Genomic DNA, 16,634 nt, shown 5'->3' on the forward strand with positions numbered 1-16,634 from the left:
CAATGCAGATCTGGCTGTATCCGCTGTGGCGACCCCGAACAAAACCAGGAGCATCTGAATGAACAACAACATATTGCAAACCGTTTTCCTTGTTTAGTTTCACTTTTGATACTGTGTGCTTCTTACCCTGTGTGCTGCTATACAGTGCTGCTGGAAGCTCCCTGAGGGAGTCTTCCCAAGGGATCAATAAAGTTCTGTCTAATCTAATCTATAGCTGCCACTATGAAGGCTGTAATAAACTTTTGTGTAGGCCATCGTACAATGAGGCTGAATTCTAAGTGTTGCTTTGTTGCCTTAAATGGTACCACTTCCTGCTTTAAAAGCCTGTAACACATTCCAAAACAATTGGGACCACAAAAACATTTACTGCTTTGTAATGTTGCCATTCCTTCTCTCAATGCTCAAGATATTTTGGTATTGAGTATACAAGAAGTGAAGCATTTCAGGTGAATGTAACTCAGTATTGTAGTGTTTGATTAAGGTTTTCCAAAGTAATGCCACGCCCATGTGGTTATGTCACCTATTGATGATTGATGGTTCTTTATGTGATGGTTTCAGCTGGATCGGAGATATTGGGTATTCACCTTTAAGCTTGCACCCTTGCCCTTTTTGCACTGAAATTCCTGCACACTCCTTGAATCATTGAATGATGTTATGCACGTTATAAGGAGAAGTGTGTAAATTCCAAACTCATCTTTATTTTAGGAACATTGTAAACATTTCACAAATTTCTGACACATTGGAGATCCACAAACTGGAGATCATCAGGCTATCTTTGGTGACCCTCTGCCCATTTTTTGCTCCATTAAGACAGCCTTTCTTGAACTTGGCTTTTGTACCAGACCATGATTACAGTGACCCGTTGACATCATCCATTTGAAATAAAATCATTTAATATTTTTACCTCATTAACTGTAAATTTATCCTGTCCCAACTATGTATGGAATGTGTTGAAGAAATTAAATGCAAGAACGGATGACGTTGACCACATAAAACATGAAATATCTAGAGTTCAGACTGTCTGCAATGAAATGAAAGTCAACATATATGTAAGAATTACTGGGTTTGTTTGCATTCACCATATTGTCGCAACTTTTTGTGATTTGGGGTTGTAAATACATAAAAAGCAGCAATAGGAGAAGGGTGGAAAAAGTGAAGGATAAAATGGGCATAGTTTAATACTGAATTTCTCTGATAATGAGAAACGAATGAGGGTTGTCACATTGGTATTATGCGCTTCTTGGCAGCACATTTGTGTCTGTGTATGCACTTTGTGCATGCATATAGGGTCCTAAGTGGCTAAACCATGTTGGAACCGAGCTTATCCCCCTTCCAGAAAGGAGAGGAGTGTTAGCTGTGAGGTAACTGGCAAATCACTACTGTGTAGCCACAGACACACGCTTGCTGCCAGGTGTGTTGAGGAGGTAATTGTCAGCACGGCATGCCAGTGGCTAGAGTGAGAAAATGAGGTGCAGCCTCCGGTGCAGTCTGCTTACTTGAGGGGCCAACTCGATATGTAGCACTGTTGTTTATCCAATCCCCTCATGCCCATCACACCACTTTGTATTCTCCTTAGTTTCACTCGTTCCCCATTTTTGTTTCCTCTCCCTATCTTCTCATTGCCTTGCCTTTCATTGCTGAATGTCATCTTTCTCCAACCTCTTGTAACATGTCTTCCTCTGTCTGTTCTCTACTGACCAGCTGCTGGTCTACTGAACAAAGGCTGGTGTCAGAGGCTGGTGTCAGCCTTTGACACGGTTGATCACTTTATTTTACTGTCCCATCTGGAGCATTATGCAGGTTTTAAAAGCACAGCACTGGAGTGGTTCAGATCTTATCTTAGAGACCGTAGTTTCTCTGTGTACCTTGGGCCACACCAGTCCAGCTCAGCACCCTTAAATTATGGTGTTCCACAAGGCTCTGTTTTGGGTCCCACCCTTTTTTCACTGTATATGCTTGGCACCATATTCAGAAAATACAACTTGGCCTTTCATTTTTATGCCGATGACCTGCAAATCTATCTCCCACTTAAGCTCCCATCAAATTCTTTTACTAACCTGGTAAATTGTCTGCAGGAAGTGAAAACTTGGTTGACCCAAAACTTTCTAATTCTCAATGAGAAAAAAACTGAAATAGTTGGTTTTGGCCCTGCATGGTCATCTGGTTCATATGATGTGCTTGGTCCTTTGTCTTCCTGTGTGCATGATTCTGTCAGAAATCTGGGGGTCATTTTTGACAGCTCCTTCAAAATGGACAAGCAAATTAATTTTGTGGTAAAGGCCAGTTTCCACCAACTCAGAATCTTGAGAAAAGTGAAGGCTTACCTCCCAGCGTGTGTTTTTGAGCAAGTTATTAATTTGTTTATAACATCTTGTCTAGATTATTGTAACTCACTCTACTGTGGACTGGACCAGTCATCTCTAAAGCGTCTGCAGCAGGTCCAGAACACTGCTGCATGACTGCTCATAGGGACGAGGAAGAGAGAGCACATCACCCCTGTGTTAGCCTCGCTCCATTGGCTCCCAGTCACATTTAGGATTGATTTTAAGATTCTGCTGCTTGTGTTCAAGTGTTTAAATGGTTTGGCTCCCGATTACTTCTCTGAGCTTTTGACTCCTTATGTTCCGGTCAGATCAGTGAGGTCAGAAAGCCAGCTTTTATTAAATGTGCCCAGATCTCAATTAAAAACTCGAGGTGATCTGGCTTTTTCGGTGGCTGCGCCTAAACTTTGGAACAGTTTGCCTTTGCACATGAGAGCTGCTCCAACTCTAGAGTCTTTTAAATCTGTTCTTAAGACTCATTTTTATGCTTTGGCTTTAATACAATTTAAGCTGTGTGTGTCTGGTCTTATGTGTCCTTGTATATTTTGGAATTTTAATGCTTTGGGGTTTTTTTTGTGATATGGTTTTTGATATTGTTTTTACTGTGAAGCACTTTGGGAAGCTGCTGTTGTTGTAAATGTGCTATATAAATAAAATTGACATTGACATTGACCAGAGCCACAGTTTAATCTTCCGTCAGCTCCTGGAGACCAACATTCATGTGTTTATCTTCTGTCCCCAGACATCATCCAGATTATCCAGCTATGATCCAAGTAGTGTCACGAGGATAAGATACTGTACACGCAACATGTTATATATCAAGTATCGTAAAAAATAAATCAAAAAATGTCTTGCTCAGTTGTTATGTGTGTTGTCAAGAGATGATGTGACTGATGCGTCAGCAGGTGGCTGTAATGGTTGTTAATAGATGTAAGTGTTTGACCTGGATTTGGGTTCAAACCTCTGAGATTCCAGATCTGACAGATCCAAGTCAATTCCAGTAAAGATGATCGGGCACAATGAACTTTATTTCCGTGGACACACAGTGACCAACACTAGCAGTGCTACTTCTTATTGTCTGACACTGAGATCTGTTTGGTGTTGTCATGGCAGCACACAAAGAAAAAGTGTGAAATGCGCAGGAGCTGTATTCAAATGAAGAAATGCAAAGACAATTATTTGGGATCTTAGAAATTAGGTTAAATATATGCAGTATCCAACACTGGGTACGGTTCAGTTAATCAGCTAATGGGTCGTACTCGCTCTGATATTTTCTGAATAGTGTTTAAGGGTCAAAAAGTGTTAGGAAGCCCTAAAATCTTGTATGTGGGTCTTGTTGGAGCTTATACACTAATCCAATTACCAAAATGAACACATCACATAAAGGCAACAGGTATCACCTCAAGGAGATGGGGGGAGCAAGAGGGCGAGCTTATTTATCGCATCATCTATGAAACCTGGTGTAGATTCAAACCTAATTCTGTGTTCATGGTCTGTTATTACAACATACCATGTTAATTAGTGCTGCAACAATTAAAAAATGTATTGCTTATTAATCAGTCATTAAATTAATCACCAAGGCAATCCATTTCGGTACTCAGTTAACCATTTCATGTCATCTTTTTTTTTGGTCCAAATTTTTTGATTTCCTCTCCTTACAGTAGAGCTCAGTCCGGCTGCCTGTTCTGTTCGTATCCAAATATTCACTCATCTCTACACAGGCCCTTGGTCCTGTCATCTGTTTTTTCTTTGTGTTAAGCCCTCACTCAGTGCTGGAAATTTATGTGGAACACAGTTAGCACTCATCATTTTCATGATATATCACAATGCCTATTCATCTGCAGTAATAAAAACTGTTCATCACAATATTTTCTATTCAAATTCACTTCTCTCTTTAAGGGATTGAGCTGCAATAATTGCATCTGTTGTGGAATGAAGGCTTTTGACAAATTTGTGTAGTCACTACTTTCCTGTATCAAATGAACTTTGCTTTATTTCCACACCTGCTGGGATGTGCATCACTAGAATGTCTTAGCGAAATTAAATCGTACAAACTTGTGTGATCACCCACAGATCCGCTCTGTAAATGTCATTGCTCTGGTTTGAGTGCCTCTGTGTTCCATCAGTGGGGATAGTGTTGACATTTCGTGTTGTGAATAGGACCACTGTGTATCTGCTCACCTCAGCGTACTGTGCACTGATAAATCCAGCCAGTGTTTTTGAAGCAACACCACAAGTTTAATTTACTGTGTGCATGAACTAAAAGAAGCAAGTTTGCAGTTAAAATAATTTTACTTTTTCCCAAAATACATGAGCTCATGGACACTGTGAAACACAGTTTATATATATATATATATATATATATATATATATATATATATATATATATATATAATATACAGTGCATCCAGAAACTATTGACAGTGCTTCACTTTTTCCACATTTTATGTTAGTGTTATTCCAAAATGGATGAAATTCTTTTTTTACCCCATAATGACTATGTAAAAAAAATATTTTTTTGAGATTTTTGCAAATTTAATAAAATAATAAAAAACTAAGAAATCACATGTACATAAGTATTTCACAGCCTTTGCCATGAAGCTCAAAATGAGCTCAGGTGCATCCTGTTTCCACTGACCATCCTCGATGTTTCTACAGCTCAATTGAAGTCCACCTGGGGTAAATTCAGTTGATTATTTGGAAAGGCACACACCTGTCTACATATTAGGCCCGTCCCACAGTTGACAGTGCATGTCAGAGCACAATCCAAGCAATGAAGGGGAGGTTATGGTCTAGTGTGGTGGTGTCCAAACTATTCCAGAAAGGGCCAAGAGTGTGCAGGTTTTCTTTGCAGCCACTGACTCCAGCAGGTGATTTCACTGATTAACATCACTTTGAGCAGGTGGGATGAGTTCGTCAGTGAAATCACCTGCTGCAGTCAGTGGCTGCAAAGAAAACCTGCACCCTCTCTGGGAGGCAGAGCCTTCACCTTTCAGGCTCCTCTCCTCTGGAACCAGCTCCCAGTTCGGATCAGGGAGACAGACACCCTCTCTACTTTTAAGATTACGCTTAAAACTTTCCTTTTTGCTAAAGCTTATAGTTAGGGCTGGATCAGGTGACCCTGAGCCATCCATTAGTTATGCTGCTATAGACTTAGACTGCTGGGGGGTTCCCATGATGCACTGAGTGTTTCTTTCTCTTTTTGCTGTGTATGCACCACTCTGCATTTAATCATTAGTGATTGATCTCTGCTCCCCTCCACAGCATGTCTTTTTCCTGGTTCTCTCCCTCAGCCCCAACCAGTCCCAGCAGAAGACTGCCCCTCCCTGAGCCTGGTTCTGCTGGAGGTTTCTTCCTGTTAAAAGGGAGTTTTTCCTTCCCACTGTCGCCAAGAGCTTGCTCACAGGGGGTTGTTTTGACCGTTGGGGTTTTTCCGTAATTATTGTATGGCTTTGCCTTACAATATAAAGCGCCTTGGGGCAACTGTTTGTTGTGATTTGGTGCTATATAAATAAAATTGATTTGATTTGATTTAGTGGCAGCATCATGCTGTGGGGATGTTTTTCAGTGGCAGGGACTGGGAGACTAGTCAGGATTGAGGGTAAAATGAATGCAGCAATCATCCAGGATGAAAACCTGCTCCAGAGCATATACAGTTGTGCTCAAAAGTTTACATACCCTGGCAGACTTTTTAAAAACGTTTTTGCCCATGTTTCAGAGAATAAGAATAATAACACAAGACATTTTTTCACTCATGGTCAGTAGTTATGTGTAGCCATTCATTGTCAAACAACTGTGTTTACTCTTTTGAAATCATAATGACAACATTAACTAACCAAACGATCCTGATCGAAAGTTTGCATACCCTGTTGATTGTGGCCTGATAACATGCACACAAGTTGACACAAACGGGTTTGAACGACTATAAAAGGTAACCATCACCACCTGTGATTTCTTTGTTTGTACTCAGTGAAAAATGGGCTGCATGGTCGAGTCGGCAGAAGAAAGCCATTGCTATGCAAATGGAACAAAGTATCCTGCTTACAATATGCCAAACAGCCAAGTCATTTGGAGTGATGAGACCAAAATTGAACGGTCTTACCCTATTGTGTAGAGTTATGTGATTTGGATGGAGAGTGTTGCATTTGACATTTTTATGCAGGTGATATCCTTGCGTTGTTCATCTGAACGGTATGTGTTCTATCAAAACCTTGTATTGCCTGTGTCTTGTGTCAGTGTGATAAGCAAAGAACAGAATATTTCATGACACATACCTGCCCCAGACGGAGAGAAGAAGACCTTCAAGTGGTCCGAGGCGAACTGTCATGGAACATTCTGCCCAACAATTCATATTCTCTGAAAGTTGGCCAAAAAATCAGAAATTGTGCCAGGGTATGTAAACGTTTGTGCACAAGTGTGTGTGTGTGTGTGTGTTTACATGTAATACTTATTGTTATTATAAATGATGTTTACTGTAATGTAAAATAATAATATTGTATTATACAGTTTTGTTTTTTGAAAGAGCAACTTACATTGAGTCTCTGCTGCTGATCATGCACGCGTGCATGTGCACATGTTCGAAAAGGGTGGTATTAGCCTTAAGTGTGTAAGCCAGTGTATCAAAACAAGTGGTTGTTTGTGTTTCATCTCCCTCCCTCAGACCCCTGCCAGCACATGTAAAATGAATGAAGGCCTGTGTGTGTGTGCTCACAGTGTTCGTGTGTGTGTGTGTGCGCTCAGTGTTCGTGTGTCTGTGTGTGTGTGTGTGTGTGCGCTCAGTGTTCGTGTGTCTGTGTGTGTGTGTGTGTGCGCTCACAGTGTTCGTGTGTGTGTGTGTGTGTGTGCTCACAGTGTTCGTGTGTGTGTGTGTGATGAAGAAGTGAAGAAAGGTGTGATGCGATGTGGGTGGAAGTAGGCAGAGCAGAGTCAGACAGAGGGAGGCTGAGTGTGACGACACACCTGCTGTCCTTTATTAGCGTTTTAGAGTTTTAACTTTTGCAACTTCTTTTTCAGGTTTCAGAGGAAGCGTAGTTGTTGAAGCGGGTTTGCAATTTTGTTGTGACGCAACCAAATCCAACTGATCATCTGCCATTTCTCCCGTGGTTCTGTGTTCAGAATAAAACCTATTGTGGAGCAGTGGCCAGAGTGACAGAGGAGCACATGAAGAGCGGAAACGGCACGACAGCAACATCCTGACTGGTAACATCGCGCCCGCACGCTGCCACACGCCCAGCAACTCCACAAGCGGGCGTCACGAGGATACGCGCGACCACTCCTCCTTGCAGCCATGGTAACACACTTTCTCTCTACATGTGCTGGTGTGTGCATGTTTGTCTGTGCTAGTGTGTATATATGGCAGTAAATTATCTGCAGTAGAAGAGAGTAAGTAGTAGTGTAAGTAAATACCTCTCCAGACTGGAGGGTGCAACATCTCAGACTGATATCACTTTCCAGACATGATAGTGGGGTGTATGTGCTTTATGGTCCCTGATAAGAGGAGGTGCAGACAGGGTCATATCTTGGTGTTTGGGGGAGTAGAGAAAGAAGAGTGCTTGCCAGCCGGTACTCAATCACTGGGGAAAGAAGGAGAGCTGAAGCTTGAATGAAACATAGGAGGGTAAGAAGATAAAATACAAAAGGAGCTGAAGTGTTATGAAAAGGAGAAAGATAGTCAATGGAGATTTCTCTGTTTTGATTATTTATTTATTTTCGGTGCAGTTTTGGTTACAAGAGGGAACTCTGCTCTCTCCGGTTCACACACGGGGCAGAGTTCCCTACCCCTAAACCGAGCTGAGTTCTTAACCTGGGCTGCGTTTTCCTTGCGGGCCAAATTCTCTTGTTAATGCAGTTTTTCCTGTAATCGCCTTCTCTTATTCTTACAGAAGGTGTCCTGTATAGGCTTTGAGGAACATTGGTCTTGATGCTTATGCCCAAAGTCCTCTACGTTATGTGGTTGAGAGTCTATGATTCCCTTCAATGAGACACCAGTCTGGTGCAGATTGCTTCACCAGCCAAGGCTGGGCCAACAAAATGCAGATGATGTGTCTTGTCCGAAGACAGAGAGTGGGTACCATGACCCAGAATTGAACCCAGGTCTACGTATTGGTAACCCATTTCCTTATCCGACTGAGCTATGCACCCTTATTCTTTTGCTTGCCTCTACTGGTGGTTGGCTCTCACTGCGGTATTGTATCACTTCCTGTTCCGGAGCACAGCGGTGTTTTTCTGTATCTGTTAGCTGTTTAATCTGCGCAGTTAGATTGATCTAGTTATCTAGATTACGATTTGTTTCCCAGTGTAATCTTTACGTGCCTTAACTAAAGCACTCCTTCTGCTGAATCACCTCTAAATTATTTACACATTATTCACTTTGCGTGTTTTTAGGAATCCGCTAGCTTAGCGTAGCTACTAGCTCTTAGCCGAATTTAGCATGGCGGCTTCTCCTGTCTCTCCCGCACTTTTCTGCTCTGGGTGTGAAATGTTTAGTTATTCCTCGGCCTCCTTTAGCAGTAACGGTACTTGTAATAAGTGCAGCTTATTCGTAGCTTTGGAGGCCAGGCTGGGCGAATTGGAGACTCGGCTCCGCACCGTGGAAAATTCTACAGCTAGCCAGGCCCCTGTAGTCGGTGCGGACCAAGGTAGCTTAGCCGCCGTTAGTTACCCCCTGGCAGATCCCGAGCAGCCGGGAAAGCAGGCTGACTGGGTGACTGTGAGGAGGAAGCGTAGCCCTAAACAGAAGCCCTGTGTACACCGCCAACCCGTTCACATCTCTAACCGTTTTTCCCCACTCGACGACACACCCGCCGAGGATCAAACTCTGGTTATTGGCGACTCTGTTTTGCGAAATGTGAAGTTAGCAACACCAGCAACCATAGTCAATTGTCTTCCGGGGGCCAGAGCAGGCGACATTGAAGGAAATTTGAAACTGCTGGCTAAGGCTAAGCGTAAATTTGGTAAGATTGTAATTCACGTCGGCAGTAATGACACCCGGTTACGCCAATCGGAGGCCACTAAAATTAACATTAAATCGGTGTGTAACTTTGCAAAAACAATGTCGGACTCTGTAGTTTTCTCTGGGCCCCTCCCCAATCAGACCGGGAGTGACATGTTTAGCCGCATGTTCTCCTTGAATTGCTGGCTGTCTGAGTGGTGTCCAAAAAATGAGGTGGGCTTCATAGATAATTGGCAAAGCTTCTGGGGAAAACCTGGTCTTGTTAGGAGAGACGGCATCCATCCCACTTTGGATGGAGCAGCTCTCATTTCTAGAAATCTGGCCAATTTTCTTAAATCCTCCAAACCGTGACTATCCAGGGTTGGGACCAGGAAGCAGAGTTGTAGTCTTACACACCTCTCTGCAGCTTCTCTCCCCCTGCCATCCCCTCATTACCCCATCCCCGTAGAGATGGTGCCTGCTCCCAGACCACCAATAACCAGTAAAAATCTATTTAAGCATAAAAATTCAAAAAGAAAAAATAATATAGCACCTTCAACTGCACCACAGACTAAAACAGTTAAATGTGGTCTATTAAACATTAGGTCTCTCTCTTCTAAGTCCCTGTTGGTAAATGATATAATAATTGATCAACATATTGATTTATTCTGCCTTACAGAAACCTGGTTACAGCAGGATGAATATGTTAGTTTAAATGAGTCAACACCCCCGAGTCACACTAACTGTCAGAATGCTCGTAGCACGGGCCGGGGCGGAGGATTAGCAGCAATCTTCCATTCCAGCTTATTAATTAATCAAAACCCAGACAGAGCTTTAATTCATTTGAAAGCTTGACTCTTAGTCTTGTCCATCCAAATTGGAAGTCCCAAAAACCAGTTTTATTTGTTATTATCTATCGTCCACCTGGTCGTTACTGTGAGTTTCTCTGTGAATTTTCAGACCTTTTGTCTGACTTAGTGCTTAGCTCAGATAAGATAATTATAGTGGGCGATTTTAACATCCACACAGATGCTGAGAATGACAGCCTCAACACTGCATTTAATCTATTATTAGACTCTGTTGGCTTTGCTCAAAAAGTAAATGAGTCCACCCACCACTTTAATCATATCTTAGATCTTGTTCTGACTTATGGTATGGAAATAGAAGACTTAACAGTATTCCCTGAAAACTCCCTTCTGTCTGATCATTTCTTAATAACATTTACATTTACTCTGATGGACTACCCAGCAGTGGGGAATAAGTTTCATTACACTAGAAGTCTTTCAGAAAGCGCTGTAACTAGGTTTAAGGATATGATTCCTTCTTTATGTTCTCTAATGCCATATACCAACACAGTGCAGAGTAGCTACCTAAACTCTGTAAGTGAGATAGAGTATCTCGTCAATAGTTTTACATCCTCATTGAAGACAACTTTGGATGCTGTAGCTCCTCTAAAAAAGAGAGCTTTAAATCAGAAGTGCCTGACTCCGTGGTATAACTCACAAACTCGTAGCTTAAAGCAGATAACCCGTAAGTTGGAGAGGAAATGGCGTCTCACTAATTTAGAAGATCTTCACTTAGCCTGGAAAAAGAGTATGTTGCTCTATAAAAAAAGCCCTCCGTAAAGCTAGGACATCTTTCTACTCATCACTAATTCAAGAAAATAAGAACCCCAGGTTTCTTTTCAGCACTGTAGCCAGGCTGACAAAGAGTCAGAGCTCTATTGAGCTGAGTATTCCATTAACTTTAACTAGTTATGACTTCATGACTTTCTTTGCTAACAAAATTTTAACTATTGGAGAAAAAATTACTCATAACCATCCCAAAGACGTATCGTTATCTTTGGCTGCTTTCAGTGATGCCGGTATTTGGTTAGACTCTTTCTCTCCGATTGTTCTGTCTGAGTTATTTTCATTAGTTACTTCATCCAAACCATCAACATGTTTATTAGACCCCATTCCTACCAGGCTGCTCAAGGAAGCCCTACCATTATTTAATGCTTTGATCTTAAATATGATCAATCTATCTTTGTTAGTTGGCTATGTACCACAGGCTTTTAAGGTGGCAGTAATTAAACCATTACTTAAGAAGCCATCACTTGACCCAGCTATCTTAGCTAATTATAGGCCAATCTCCAACCTTCCTTTTCTCTCAAAAATTCTTGAAAGGGTAGTTGTAAAACAGCTAACTGATCATCTGCAGAGGAATGGTCTATTTGAAGAGTTTCAGTCAGGTTTTAGAATTCATCATAGTACAGAAACAGCATTAGTGAAGGTTACAAATGATCTTCTTATGGCCTCGGACAGTGGACTCATCTCTGTGCTTGTTCTGTTAGACCTCAGTGCTGCTTTTGATACTGTTGACCATAAAATTTTATTACAGAGATTAGAGCATGCCATAGGTATTAAAGGCAGTGCGCTGTGGTGGTTTGAATCATATTTGTCTAATAGATTACAATTTGTTCATGTAAATGGGGAATCTTCTTCACAGACTAAAGTTAATTATGGAGTTCCACAAGGTTCTGTGCTAGGACCAATTTTATTCACTTTATACATGCTTCCCTTAGGCAGTATTATTAGACGGTATTGCTTAAATTTTCATTGTTACGCAGATGATACCCAGCTTTATCTATCCATGAAGCCAGAGGACACACACCAATTAGCTAAACTGCAGGATTGTCTTACAGACATAAAGACATGGATGACCTCTAATTTCCTGCTTCTAAACTCAGATAAAACTGAAGTTATTGTACCTGGCCCCACAAATCTTAGAAACATGGTGTCTAACCAGATCCTTACTGTGGATGGCATTACCCTGACCTCTAGTAATACTGTGAGAAATCTTGGAGTCATTTTTGATCAGGATATGTCATTCAAAGCGCATATTAAACAAATATGTAGGACTGCTTTTTTGCATTTACGCAATATCTCTAAAATCAGAAAGGTCTTGTCTCAGAGTGATGCTGAAAAACTAATTCATGCATTTATTTCCTCTAGGCTGGACTATTGTAATTCATTATTATCAGGTTGTCCTAAAAGTTCCCTAAAAAGCCTTCAGTTAATTCAAATGCTGCAGCTAGAGTACTGACGGGGACTAGAAGGAGAGAGCATATCTCACCCATATTGGCCTCTCTTCATTGGCTTCCTGTTAATTCTAGAATAGAATTTAAAATTCTTCTTCTTACTTATAAGGTTTTGAATAATCAGGTCCCATCTTATCTTAGGGACCTCGTAGTACCATATCACCCCAATAGAGCGCTTCGCTCTCAGACTGCAGGCTTACTTGTAGTTCCTAGGGTTTGTAAGAGTAGAATGGGAGGCAGAGCCTTCAGCTTTCAGGCTCCTCTCCTGTGGAACCAGCTCCCAATTCAGATCAGGGAGACAGACACCCTCTCTACTTTTAAGATTAGGCTTAAAACTTTCCTTTTTGCTAAAGCTTATAGTTAGGGCTGGATCAGGTGACCCTGAACCATCCCTTAGTTATGCTGCTATAGACGTAGACTGCTGGGGGGTTCCCATGATGCACTGTTTCTTTCTCTTTTTGCTCTGTATGCACCACTCTGCATTTAATCATTAGTGATCGATCTCTGCTCCCCTCCACAGCATGTCTTTTTCCTGGTTCTCTCCCTCAGCCCCAACCAGTCCCAGCAGAAGACTGCCCCTCCCTGAGCCTGGTTCTGCTGGAGGTTTCTTCCTGTTAAAAGGGAGTTTTTCCTTCCCACTGTAGCCAAGTGCTTGCTCACAGGGGGTCGTTTTGACCGTTGGGGTTTTACATAATTATTGTATGGCCTTGCCTTACAATATAAAGCGCCTTGGGGCAACTGTTTGTTGTGATTTGGCACTATATAAAAAAATTGATTGATTGATTGACTGTTAAAGTCTTCTGTATAGTCCGAATTTGGTTGTGAACCACCATGGCTGGTCTCATCTAAAGCTGTCAGTATGTTTCATAATGGGTCTCACAGTGGTAGCTTAGGGACCATATAAAGCCTTCAGGGCAGTAGTATATGCCTTATCATGGTTTACCCAATACACTCAGTGTGGCACAATTCAGTACTCCCTTCGCCCCACAACTTCTCCGAGGGAAAGGGAAAAGTGGTAGGGTGAAGGGAGTATATTGGGATTATGCCCACAACAGTTATGAGTAGAAAAGATGAGTCAACTAGAATAGTTGAGTGCATAAATACAGGAAATTAAGTGAAACAATCATCTTATTGTCAAATATGCCAACCCATTTTTAGCTTAGGTACACTTTACTGTTTCTTATGGAACCACTATACATTTGATTTTCCCCAAATAACCCATCATAGCAGCCTCGCGCGTGCCGTTGCCAAGAGATGGCTCCAATGCATGACAGTTTTGTTCACTTCCGGGTTGGTTGTTGTCATCAACTATCCAGCGTTTGTTTTGTTAACTGGCTTTATTAACATTCACTGACCCCTGCAAACTGCTTAGCACTTAGCCTAGCAGTTTCACTCTTCAGTTTCTTCTTCTATGCTTGCATTAAACCTTTCGTGCAAACAATGCGGCTCTGCGTAACTGCGACGCCCAGTGGCTAATGTGAGAACTGTCACAAACACATCATGACAGGCGTCATCTGCTGCAACCATGGCCAAAAGTAGAGGAAGCTCTCCTTTTGAAGGAATAAAGTAGGGCTGCTCTTAAGTGCTCCATCAAGTGTTTGTCCATGATAGCTGCCATTTTTTTGAAGTAAGACACTGAAGTTTTGTCAACTAATAAGATTAGCCTCCTAGGTACCAGGCTAAAAACTTTAGTCGGGTAACATGAAACTTTAGCTGAGTAAGTGATTTGTGCAACGACTAACGTCAAAAAATCAGCCAACTAACTGAGTTTATTTGATTAAACAAGATTAGTCTGCTTTATGAAACTGGGTCCTGGACACTAAACTGTAACCTAAGGTGATGTCTACGGTCTTACGTCTTCCTAAGGTCTTTGGTACTAGGTCCATTCACTGGGTCCTTGGGTACTGCTGGAATGACTGTGTGATATGAATGGTTACTTGGGGATGATGATGAAGACTGAAATCCTTCTTGGCCTTCTTCTTGAGAATAAGCTTACAAAAGCTTCATGAGGCAGTCGCAGTCACTTGTGAATTTGGGGATTCTGAGTGAAATTTTGCAACCACAGATATGAAGCTGATGATGAAACTGGCAAAGACTTGGGAGGGTGAACTGTAAAAACGAATAAAAACATGATGAGGACAAATGAAAGATGAAAACTTGAGTAAAAGTTTAGGATAAAGAGGTCGTTAAGAACGCAGATAGGGGCAGAAAAAGAAACGAGGGATTGATTAATGTTCTTGGCCTGTGATGGCAGGAGCTTTTCCCCTGGGCTGTTGTTAGAGCAGAGCCAAAAATTAATTATTAAAAATTACAACAAGAAGAGGAAGGAGGGCAAAATAAATGCTCCCCCCCAAAAAAAGGATGCAACTGGATCGGTGGTTAAAGGAGTAGATGGAGCAATGATTGGAGGAGATCATGAAAAATGGAATAGAAAGAAAACACAACGAGTGACTGAGAGGGATTCAAACAGAGAGAGATGGTGCTGAGGGTGCAAAGGTCGGACATCTTGGACAAGGCACACGGCTGAGCTCATAAATAACTTAGTGTAATGAGACGAGTGCATGGTTCTGTGTGTGCGTTTGCACTATGCACACACACAACTCTGATTAGTCTTGAGTTATGGTGATGCGGCAGGTTTTTCATGTGTGACCTTGGCAGACACACTACACCAAACTGATGTTTTTGGGGGTTTTTTTTTGGGTTTTTTTGCAGCTTCCCCTTTAAAGTTTGTGCATATAATTAATACAGCGTACAGCATTTGTATGCATACACACACACACACATACGCATGCACTGTTGGCTGATTATATTGTATCTGTCCGGCTCGTGCGGCTTGTGCATCGCATGTCATCATTAGTCCACTGTTTGTGTTTCTGGAGGAAACACTGCAGATTTTTCCAAGTGGAAATTTTTAACAGTTTTATACGTTCAGTTCCACATTCGCATTGAAAATGGCTAATTTTTTTTCTTCTTCTTCAGAGTTTGTGTTGTATTGTTTTCACAACTTATAATGGAATTACTTTAAAAATTCTGTTTAAAGTCACAAAGTATTGACAAAGTGATCTGTTAATTAGAGATAACACTATTGGTGCTGATGCTGATGTTGTATTTATCAACTACTGAGGTAATGCAACCTGATCAGCCTCATCAGTGTGTCCATCCTGCTTGCACTGCAACAGAAAGACCTTATTTTCAGCCCGCACTGCAAATGTGAGGAATCTAATGTTATGAAAACACTACTTATTATGGTTATACTTTCTTAAAAGGCTCTAACTTAATGATCTGTAGTGGAGAATTTGAAGTGCATAGCAGATTTGGGGCATGTCCAATTCCCCTATGCTGTTTACATGATGCGTAGTCAGGATGCAAAGAAAGGTTCCACGATGCATAGAGGTCATATTGCACTTAATTATTTTTTTGGAGCATAAGTGTTGGTGTTTTTGCTAGTTTTGGAGGTCCTGTGACTTATATACTGAAATATATTTTATTATTATTATTATTATAACTATTTACTTAGGACTTTCCCAGGATTCAAATTTCAAAATTACATTACAGAAAAGCACAAAAATCACAAATTAAATAGCTGATAATACAGAAAAAAGGCAAGACTTATACTCTGGTGCAAATTATATATGTTTTTGTTTTTTTGTTGTTGTTGTTGTTTCCTCCTCTCCAAGAGGCATTTTTGACAGATGTGACTTATAATCAGAAAAATATGGCAATCATGGGGGTGTTTTGAGCATAATATGAATTAAACCAACCAGAGTGTCATCCCCCATAAGAGCCGGGTTTTGCTGGAAGCTGAGAGTTTTTCTGGCAGGTTAAAGGCTCATAGTAGAGATGAACCATCAAAGTTCACAAAGGTGAAGCAGTAAGTAAAATTTAGCATTTTTCTATTGGTATTTACTCACTCATCTTCAGCCGCTTATCCGGGATCAGGTCGCCGGGAAAGAACCCCAGCAGGGGACCCCAGATTTCCCTTTCCCAAGCCACATTGACCACCTCTGACTGGGTGTTCCTAGGCCAGTGTGGAGATATAATCTCTCCACCTAGTCCTGGGTCTTCCCAAGGGTGTCCTCCCAGATAGATGTGCCTGAAACACATCCCTAAGGACTATTGGTATTTACTTATATTTAATTAAATTGTTGAAAAGTCACTTTTGTTGAGTGTACAAACAGAGTGTACGAGTGTCATGAACATTTGTATGTAAGACACATCTGAATATTGCAGTGTATAAATATCAGAAAATCTCTGGATTTGACATAAGACTCATAGGCTTACAGGTTTTCAGACTCTCAGC

General features: G+C 41.3%; 1 protein-coding gene and 1 long non-coding RNA gene across 4 annotated transcripts in view; both read left to right on the forward strand.

The window, feature by feature from the left end:
- LOC117529379 overlaps window positions 1-16,634 on the forward strand; it is an 883,736-nt gene that overhangs the window by 210,840 nt on the left and 656,262 nt on the right. The window lies entirely within an intron of this gene.
- The window catches only part of strbp (spermatid perinuclear RNA binding protein), a 259,677-nt gene that overhangs the window by 135,189 nt on the left and 107,854 nt on the right, over window positions 1-16,634 (forward strand). For all 3 annotated transcript variants that reach the window (XM_034192127.1, XM_034192129.1, XM_034192128.1), the window contains one exon: window positions 7,437-7,611. In XM_034192127.1, the coding sequence (XP_034048018.1) occupies window positions 7,609-7,611 (3 nt within the window). In that variant the 5' untranslated portion in view covers window positions 7,437-7,608. The remainder of the gene's footprint in view (window positions 1-7,436; window positions 7,612-16,634) is intronic.

Source organism: Thalassophryne amazonica, chromosome 17 (genome assembly GCF_902500255.1).
Source record: "Thalassophryne amazonica chromosome 17, fThaAma1.1, whole genome shotgun sequence".
Classification (NCBI taxonomy): Eukaryota; Metazoa; Chordata; class Actinopteri; order Batrachoidiformes; family Batrachoididae; genus Thalassophryne; species Thalassophryne amazonica.